Genomic DNA, 10,368 nt, shown 5'->3' on the forward strand with positions numbered 1-10,368 from the left:
TTTTTATTATTTCCTTTCTTCTCCTTTGGGCATAGTTTGCTGTGTTTCTAGTTCCTTGGGGTGTAAATTTAGGTTGTTTCAGGTCTCTCTTCTTTTTTAATGTAGGCATTTACCATTATAATCTTCTTTCTTAGTATTGATTTTGTTACTTCACACAAATTTTGGTATGCTGTGTATTTGTTTTCATTTAGCTAAGGATATTTTCCAAATTCCCTTTTGGCTCCTTCTTTGATCTATTGGTTGTTTAAGATTGTGCTGTTTAATTTCCACATGCTGTGATTGTTTTTCAGTTTTCCTTCTGTTATTGTTTTTTGGTTTTATTCCACGGTGGTTGGGAAAGATACTTAATTCTGTTACTGTTTTTTGGTTTTATTATGTTGTGGTTGGGAAAGACACTTAAATTCGTCAAGACTCGTTTTGTTACCTAACACATGATCTATCCTATGTGCACTTAAGAAAGTGTATTCTGCTGCTATTGACTGTATTTGTCTCTTAAGTATAATTGGTCTTCAGTGTTGTTCAAGCACTCTGCTTTCTTACTTATATTCTCTTTGGATGTCCTATCTGTTATTGAAAGTGGGGTATTGAAATCTCCTACTATTATGGTGTTGCTTTCTCTTTCTCACTTCAATTCTGTCAATCAGTGTTTACTTCATATATTTGGTTGCTCTGGTACAGGATACATATATATTATAATTGCTATATCTTACTGGTGAATTCACCTTTTTATCATTATAGTGTCCTTCTTTGTCTCTTACTTAAAGCCTATTTAATCTGATATAAGTATTGCCACCCCTACTCTTCTTTTGATTGCTGTTTATATGGGTTATCTTTTTCCATGTTTTCACTCTCAGCCTATGTGTGTCCTTAAATCTAAGCGAGTCTCTTGCAGACAGCATATAATTGGACTTGGTTTTTAATTTATCTTTTGATAGGGCAGTTTGATCTATTTCTATTTAAAGTAATTACTATGCCAGGCATGGTGGCTCATACCTGTAATCCTAGCACTTTGGGAGGCTGAGGCAGGTGGGTCACTTGAGGTCAGGAGTTTGAGACTAGCCTGGCCAACATGGCAAAACCCTGTCTCTACAAAAAAAAAAAAAAATTAGTCAGGCATGTTGGTGCACACCTATAGTCCCAGCTGCTCAGAAGGCTGAGGCAGGAGAATCGCTTGAACCCAGGAGGCAGAGGTTAGCTGAGATCACACCACTGTGCTCTAGCCTGGGTGACAGAGTGAGCCTCTGTTTAAAAATAATAATAAATAAATAATAAAAATACATAAGTATTGATGGGAAATGACTTACTTTTATCATTTTATTATCTTCTATATTCCTTGTAACTCTCTTGTCCTTATCTTTTTCTCTTGCTGTCTTATTTGTGATTTAAAAAATTATTTAGGATCATATTTTGATTCCTTCCTCATTTTCTTTTGTGTCTTTCCTATAGGTATTTCTTTTCTGGTTGCTGTGGGGCTTATATAACACATTTTATAGTTATGATCGTCTATTTTAAGATGATAACAACTTGACTTCAATCACATACAAAAACTGTACTATTCCACTAGACTTCTTTATGTTATTGTTGTAACAAATTTCATGTTTTTATATTATGTATCCATTAACATAATTTTATAGTTTTTATACTTTTATCTTTTCACTTCTATATCAAAATTAAAAGCTGTTTATACGATATTTGTAATGTTACATGTAATGCAATGTTATAGTACTATAATATGTATTTGTGTATAATATGTATTTGTGAAAAGTGGTGAAAAACACCCCCTTTCCAGTAAATTATATGCTTTCATTTGCTTTCATGTTTACTATCTTCATGTTACTTTCATTTCAGCTTGAAGGACTTCCTTTAGCATTTCTTATAAGGCAGATTTCTTTGTAAGAGGACTATCATGTCTTGCCTTGGTTTTCTCATTTGCAAAATGGAATGATAGTGGAAATAAATACATCTTTGAAAAGTTTTATGTGACTTGTAAATATATCTGCAAAATTTAGTTATCATAATTATTACTTTAGCATGTATATTGAGGAAGTTTCCATTATGACATTATGAATTAGTGTAGATTGCAAGGCTTGTGTGTGTTGTGTGTGTGCATGTGTGTATGTGTGTATGTGTTGTATGTGTGTGTGCACATGCCCACTAGGTGTAGTTCTGAGGTAGAAACAGAGACTGTTGCCTTAAAATCTGATTGTCCTTTGACCCATAAAATTATGACTCTGCCTGCTCTGGGAACAGTCACTTGCTTCTCTTGAGCGGGGGTGTTCAGTTGCTGATTTCCTAAACCAATTTCCTAAATGGGTAATCGTGTTCTGACTCATACAATTCCCCCTACATTTCCTGACTATTTCAGGTGACTGTCTCTTCCTCTTTGCCCTTAATGGAGATGTAATGAAGTCACATGTTTCAAAGTCGTTGCTGTGTGTCTGGCTGGGGTGGACTACTCTTACATAATGTCTCACTAGAGGATCAGAATAAAGTTGGCATACGTATTCTACTTCCACCTCAATTTCTAACCACGTTGAAAAGAAAGAGGTCTTAAAATGAGAGGTGGCTTTCAGGGTCTAAAGATCCTCTGGCTGAAAGTGTTTAGTTAGTCATTAGTGTTTCAGATGTGTTAAAAGCACAGGCTTTAGGGTCAGTTTGCTTCATTTTTTAAGCTGTGAACTTGGTTGTATGACTTTAACATTTTGCAGTCTAGTTTCCTTATCTGTGAAAAGGTGATAATAATAATATTTACTTCACAGAGCTTTTATGAAGATCAAATGAGATATTATCTATAAAAATGCTGGCCGGGCGCACTGGCTCACACCTCTAATCCCAGCACTTTGGGAGGCTGCGGCGGGCAGATCACCTAAGGTCAGGAGTTTGAGACCAACCTGCCCAAAACAGTGAAACCCTGTCTTTACTAAAAATACAAAAAAAAATTAGCTGAATGTGGTGGTGGGTGCCTGTAATTCCAGCTACTCAGAAGGCTGAGGCAGGAGAATAGTTTGAACCTGGCAGGTGGAGGTTCCAGTGAGCTGAGATCAGCGTGGGCAACAGAGTGAGACTCCATCTCGAACAAAACAAAACAAAACAAAACAAAACAAAAAAGCTAAGCACGTTATGTGGCATATGTGTGGGGACCAATGCATGTTGGCATCAGTATGATTATTTTCATTGGTCTGGCCCTTCAGTAAGTCATTGCTGGGCAACTCAAGTCTAGCTGGGTGCTGGAGAGAGAAACATTAAGTATAACAACAGATAATGCAGTAGAACCTCATGCAGCATATACGAGAACAGAGAGAAGAGAAATGTTAGTTGACACTAAGGTCAGGGCATGTTTCCTAGAGGAAGTAGATCTTGAGGGAAAAGTGAAATTTCCCTGGAGAAAAGAGGCAGGAGAGAGAGAGGCATTTGCCTTCCAGAAGCACCATGCAAGTAAATGTATGGGTGAGTTGGGTCTTTCATTCATATAGTCCATTTATAATTATTGAGTTCTCACTATGTGAGGGGTTCTGTGTTTGACTCAGGGAACACAATGATGAGCAGAGCAAAACAAAACAAAACAAAAACAAAAACAAAACCTATTCCTGCCCTATGTAGTATGTAACTCTCACTTTTCAGGCAAGACGAGCATGAAACCAATAACCCATAGGAAAGGTGTAGGACATCATTGGATGGTGTAGCCTTGAGACTGACTAGGTGTTAGGATGGGAGGTGTCCAATAGGGCCTCTGTGGGTAACTGAGATTTAAACTGAGACCCATGTGGGAATGGGAGTGAGGTAAGGAGAGACAGAGAAGGTCCTGTGCCAGGAGAATCATGGTGTCTTCTGGGAACTGAACAAAGTCCACTGTGGCTGAGACATAAAGCACATGGGAAAGGTATAGAGAGGACACTGGTGAGATAGTGTGGACAAGACCACAGGGGGTCTTGGTGGTCATTCTAAGGATGCAGGCTTTTGTCCCAAGTGCAATGGGAAATCACTGAAGTGTTCTGTTTATGCAGAGTAATATTTCAAGACTTACGTTTTGAAAAAAAAAAATCTGCTATGTGCAGCATGCATTAATGGGGATTAAAATGGAAGTGGAAAGACCAGTAAGTAGTTGTGACAAGATGATAGTGACTTGAATTGTAGTAGTGGCAAAAAAATAAACAAATAAATAAACAAACAAACCAGCAGTTGTATCTGGTGAGTCCTGAGGCACTTGGTGTAGTTGGAGAATAAGATATATGGTGCTGAGTCACTGACATGATATGTATGGGCAGTTTTTGAGGAGCAGGGGTATGACATTTCATGCTAAGAAATTTGCATTTATACTATGAAAAGGGCTGATGGAGATGAAGAAGCAGAGAAATGAAATAATCAGATTAGTGTTGTGCATGGAGGGTATTTATTTCTCTTCCCACCTGCTTCTTGAGCTAAGCACTTATTGAATTTAGAGTAATAGACGGGAGAAACGGCACAACATCATTGCAAGCAAAGATTGATGGAAAGCGGATGCTTTTGTGTAACAGCACAAAAGAGATATATGAAAGAGAGGTTAAACTTGTCAGTGCGAAAAGCTATTGATCTTGTAAATACTTACCCTGAAGCCACGTAAGCCTTCTCTCAGGCATGACCCAAATATTCCAAACCTCCAATGCAGCCGAGGATGCGGATGTAACTGGATAAGGGATGACCACTGTGGAAACACAATGAGCCAAGGTACTCTGTGGAAAGGGAGGGGTTTACAAAAGTGTTAAAGGAGCCAAGGGATTATAAGATAGAGGAAGGAGAGAGAGAATGTCTAGTGGAGATGGCTTTCCTCCCTGCTAGGAAGAAGGTGCCACTGGGTAGTGTTCTCAGAGCCTAAAACAGAGGCCCCATAACCATTGAGGAGCTAGGAGTAAGTCAGAGACAGAGGGAAAATATTTGGAAAACCAAATTCATTATGTACTTTCTATAATTTGGACCTCAAGTCAAGGGTCATTTTTAAGACTCTTGACACTCAACCTCTGAGTGGTCAAGAGTAAAATAATCTAGTTATGAATTGGAACACTCTTCCTTCCCTTCCCTTCCTTGGGTTGATGTGTTTAAGACACTTAACGTGGGGAGTACTCGGAAGGGATGGAATATTTGGAGGCTTTTGCAGTCGGCTGAGAAAGAAGGCTGTCTGTCCACAGAGACCAAAACAGACATAAGAACTGTTGATCAAGTGGGAGTCTTTGGGAGGATTTAAAAAACTAAAGAAGAAAGAAAAACCAAAATGTTCTTCCTCTATAAAGTTTTAAGCCTGTTCCACTTAATACGTTTCAGAAAATTTCATAAGGAAAGATAATTTGTTAACCATTCTTGCTGTGTGCTACAGATAACACTAAATTCACTTAAATACATCTTAGCTTTCAGATAGTAGACACTTTTTCAACAGGTTGTGCTCAGCTGTGCTGTGCCATACTGATTTCTGGGCCTCACTTTTGGTGTTGTACACTGGAGACATTCATTCAGGGAGTGTGTCAAACTTTTAATTGTTCATTTTCAGGTTACAGAACTCAACAATGTGAAGAACGTAGCTCGGTTGCCAAAGAGCACCAAGAAACATGCCATAGGGATTTATTTCAATGACGATACCTCCAAGACTTTTGCTTGCGAATCAGGTTTGTCTCAGGCAGGGCAGGGGGGCTTTTGCTTTTAGATTTTGAATGGATGCTGGGCACACAGTTTAATCTTTTGGACATTTCCACAGATCTTGAGGCCGATGAGTGGTGCAAAGTACTCCAGATGGAGTGTGTAGGAACACGGATCAATGACATCAGCCTTGGAGAGCCTGACTTACTGGCCACTGGGGTTGAGAGAGAACAGAGTGGTATGTAAAGAAAATTCTCTCCTCTCTTTTTCAAAACTGCTTCTGTCTCCATATAATAAAACATGAGACATCTTCATTATGTAAAGTTTTTGGGGTATAAAAATGTATAAAGAAATAAATAAAATAACCTTTTATCTAATCCACAACCTGTGTTAACATTTCAGTGTATCTTTTTCTTATTTTCTTTTTCCAATTCGTAACATGAATGTATCCACATTAATAATATCAATTAGAAATTTTGGGGAACCTGCTATGTGCCAGTTTGTGGGAAGATGCTTTACTCATCTCAGATTATTTATTATACGTTTCATAACAACCCTATGGTATAGGTATAATTACATACAGCCCTATGATATAGGTATAAATACATTTCATAGCGGCCCTATGGTATAGGTATAATTCATTTTGCACATGAGGAAACTAAAATTTAGAGGAAGTAAAGACCTTCCTTCAATTCCATTAGCTCACTAGTGTTTGATTCTAGACAATACTGTTGGGCCTATATTTACAGTGTACAGATTTTAAAATGTCATGGGCATTTTTTGGTCTTGCCTTTTTCACTTAAAATGTTATCAACAGCTTTGCAATGCTTTCAATATAATTGAAACTTTATGAATATTTCACCAAATTTAAACCCATCTAAAATCTGTAATTAAAAAAGTATATATTTTGTTGAAACACTTGAGCCAACTCTGAGCTCAGCACTCAATCTGGGAATAAATAATTTAAAATAATAATGACCAAAATATTCATGAACACTTCAGCAAAAATCAATGTTGATTTACAGAACAAACCTGAATGTGAGGAATCATTTCTTTGTCTCCTAACAGCTGAGCCTGGGGACAGGGTAGATCAGATCACAGAGCTCTGCTTTAGCTGGTTGACTTGATCTATGAGGGCATGTCACCATGGAAAGGTCTGTGGGTCATCTGGTTTGATTACGGACATGGCAGAGATGGAATTGTACTGACTCTTTCTGTAGGTGCACACTCCAATGTCAGTAAAAAAAATGCTGTCCCTCCCAGTTGGAACTCCGTCTTCATGACACATTTACGATCTGTGACTGTTTTGGATGCAACATATCTACCATAACCCATCTCCGTGGAAGTGTTATTGACCGAGACCTAGAAGCGCTGGGTAATTCAGAGGAGCCTCTTTGTAGGTTGGAAAATTGAGTTACAGAGAAGTTGAGTCATTGATGGGATTACACAACCAACCCCCAGGCTCCTCCTTCTCTGGTTCACTAAATCAGGATGCCCCAGGCAGAGAGGATACATAGGAGCCAAGCATAAAGAAAACCTGGCAGATTTTGATTATGATTCATTTTTTCACCTAGAGTGCTCAGATCAGCACTTTTCACAAATTTGTATTTGGGAAGCAGTATCCTGACTGCACTACAGTCTGAATTTAAAAATTGGTGGTGCCTAGGAGATACCTTTCCCACAGCAGCTTTCTGTGCCTCCGTTTCCTCTTCTGTTAAATAGAAATCATAGCTCTGGTCTACAAGTATCAGGGATTATTATAAATTCAACTAAGTCCTCTCAGGCCCTTTACAATGTTAGTTAGTATGACGTCAAGTGATTGTAAATAAAATGGTTACTCTACCACTATTGCTGTTATTCTTTTTAAAATTTTATTATTTTTTCCTACCTCTCTCCTGTTGTTATTCTTGAGTGAGGTAGGACTTAGAGAACTTCTAAGCAAATAGATTGATAATGATCTCTCTTACCTTTTACTTAATGTAGATAGTCTTTCTTACTTCGAAGTTTCAAGGGGGGAATACACTCAATTAGAATACATTTTTTTCAAATAATTACTAGAAATCAATGAATATTTGCTTATTGGGAGCATGAAATAATTTAAAATTTTTGAATAGCAGATAATGGAACAGATTTCATGAACACAATATCGGCATTACTATTTACTAAATTCAGCTAAAATCTATGAAAATTCAAATGACTATCTTATTATAAAACAATGTATTTAAAATACCACTAATATAAAATTGTTAATGCCACAATGTCATATGTAGGCAATCTATCATAATGATGCATAGTTGGAAATATATTTTCTATAGTAATATTTTTGTTCATATTTCACTGAAAGACTTTGACTCAAAAACTTCTTAATGAAGTTTCCAGAAATATAACAGAAATATTGTGACTGTAACTGCAGGGATGAGAATTAGGTTGCAGTAATCAGCCAAGCTTATGTAGAATAATTTTGGTTGCATTTTAGTAATCATCCAAATATGCAATGAACATTTCTTTCCAGTATTTTGCTAAAGAAAGTTCTTTGTTAAAACTAGTTCAAATATATGCATTGGCATTTTCCCAAATTATTGGCCAGTGAAGTGTATAGTATTACTGTGGAGTTTTGTTTAAATGATTTGGGATACAGTTTATTCATTTAGTTATAGAAATTACAAGTTGATCAATATAACTTTAATAACATTAAACCATGACATAGTTGTTTTGCACCTGCATGTTTTGTGAGCACAAAAGTGTGGATCTAGTTAATGTGTTCTTGGCAGGAAAAAAAAAATTGCTTTTAATGGTTTTATTGCTTTAGACTTTTATTGGCATACACATTTTTATTATGCAAATTTAAAAATTCTAAAAATGGTCTTTGCTCATGTAAATAGTGCTTAGTGTATGCTGACAGTCAGGCTGTATCATTATTATATTATTTAATAGGATCTGCATTTAAGAAATTATTTTCTGGGACTGTTAATTAATGGGAAAGGTTTATCTTTCTGAATATGCAACCAAAATCTAGAATGTGAACTTGAATTGTTTTTAAATGCCTCTATGTTCCTACAATGTCTTTGATGTTTTATTCCTGGGGATTTTAGACTAACCTTTTGTTTTTCTCCCAGAGAGATTCAATGTGTATTTGATGCCATCTCCTAACTTAGATGTACATGGCGAATGTGCCTTGCAGATTACATATGAGTATATCTGTCTTTGGGACGTCCAGAATCCCAGAGTCAAACTCATCTCTTGGCCGCTAAGCGCCCTGCGGCGGTATGGACGTGATACTACGTGGTTCACTTTTGAGGCAGGGAGGTGAGTTTAATGACTTTTAATGACTATTTTTCTGTTTTTTGTGTGTGTGTGTGTGTTCATTTTTTCCAGGCTCGCATCATATGAGGCGGTAGGTTTACATATGAGACCCAGCTGAAGTCACTTGAGGAAATTCATAGAGTTGCAATTACATAATATGAGGGGTCTTGTAAAATATTTATATATTCAACATGGCTTTTCTCTCCTGTGGAAGATTCTAATGTTTCACATGCATGATACAAATTTTCGTTCCACAGTTTGTTTCCATACCACAAACTGAAGTTGATCCAGGTAAAAATGTTAACAAGGTACCATTTCCTGGGTCAAGCTGAACAGAGGCCAGCTTCTTGATTTTGGGAAACTTTCATATTATTATTTCACTTATATTTCCTCATCTGAGCTAACCGTGGTAGATTATTAATATGAGGGGCCATGGAGTTTTTACCAGCTGCAATTTATTGAGTTCCATCTATTTGGCTTACAGTGTAAGGATTCCCATGAATACTGGAAGAGATTCATGCTCAAACTTGCTCTTTGTGATACCTACTAAGCACTTTCCGGGTTTTCTCTTTTTCCTCTTAGGGTTAATTGGGAGAGATAAAATAGTGCCAATAATATATGGGTTGGTTGCTACCTACAAAAAGACTCCTCTAGTCAGAATCCTATTTTCCTTGTCCTTAACTTTTCCCTCAGAATTTAGGATTCATTTGGAAACACTGCAGATTTTTTTTTGTTTTTTTTTGTTTGTTTGTTTTGTTTTGTTTTTGTTTTGTTTTGTTTTGTGACATGGAGTCTTGCTCTGTCGTCCAGGCTGGAGTGCAGTGGTGTGATCTTGGCTCACTGCAAGCTCCGCCTCCCGGGTTCACGCCATTCTCCTGCCTCAGCCTCCTGAGTAGCTGGGACTACAGGCGCCCGCCACCATGCCCAGATAATTTTTTGTATTTTTACTAGAGACGGGGTTTTTCACTGTGTTAGCCAGGATGGTCTCGATCTCCTGACCTTGCGTGTTGGCCTCCCAAAGTGCTGGGATTACAGGCATGAGCCACCACTCCCAGCCAGATAAATTTTCTATTTTAGAATTTTAAATGCCTAAATTTTAAGAAGTATAAGTTCTTCTGTATATGGGCTGACATTACACTGAAATTGAAAACCATCAACTTGTGATGTTAAATAACAATTGCTTGTAAAAGCAGACAGTTATTCCTGACAGGAATATGACTCTTGATATAAGGAAAGTAAACACAGAAGTTCTAAACACCCCAATCCATGTGAATGGGTAACAGTAGTGGTCCCCTCTAACTAATCTGTTCATTCCATTTTAATGAACAAAGCCCAATTATTTAAAATTTACGTTTTACCTGTAGTCTCAGCTACTCAGGAAGCTGAGGCATGAGAATGGTGTGAACCCGGGAGACGGAGCTTGTAGTGAGCCGAGATCGCGCCACTGCACTCCAGGCTGGG

General features: G+C 37.5%; 1 protein-coding gene across 2 annotated transcripts in view; it reads left to right on the forward strand.

The window, feature by feature from the left end:
• DOK5 (docking protein 5) overlaps window positions 1-10,368 on the forward strand; it is a 202,795-nt gene that overhangs the window by 117,942 nt on the left and 74,485 nt on the right. For both annotated transcript variants that reach the window (XM_011978130.1, XM_011978131.1), the window contains exons 3-5: window positions 5,519-5,633; window positions 5,723-5,842; window positions 8,721-8,910. In XM_011978130.1, the coding sequence (XP_011833520.1) occupies window positions 5,519-5,633; window positions 5,723-5,842; window positions 8,721-8,910 (425 nt within the window). The remainder of the gene's footprint in view (window positions 1-5,518; window positions 5,634-5,722; window positions 5,843-8,720; window positions 8,911-10,368) is intronic.

Source organism: Mandrillus leucophaeus, unplaced genomic scaffold (genome assembly GCF_000951045.1).
Source record: "Mandrillus leucophaeus isolate KB7577 unplaced genomic scaffold, Mleu.le_1.0 Scaffold19, whole genome shotgun sequence".
Classification (NCBI taxonomy): domain Eukaryota; kingdom Metazoa; phylum Chordata; class Mammalia; order Primates; family Cercopithecidae; genus Mandrillus; species Mandrillus leucophaeus.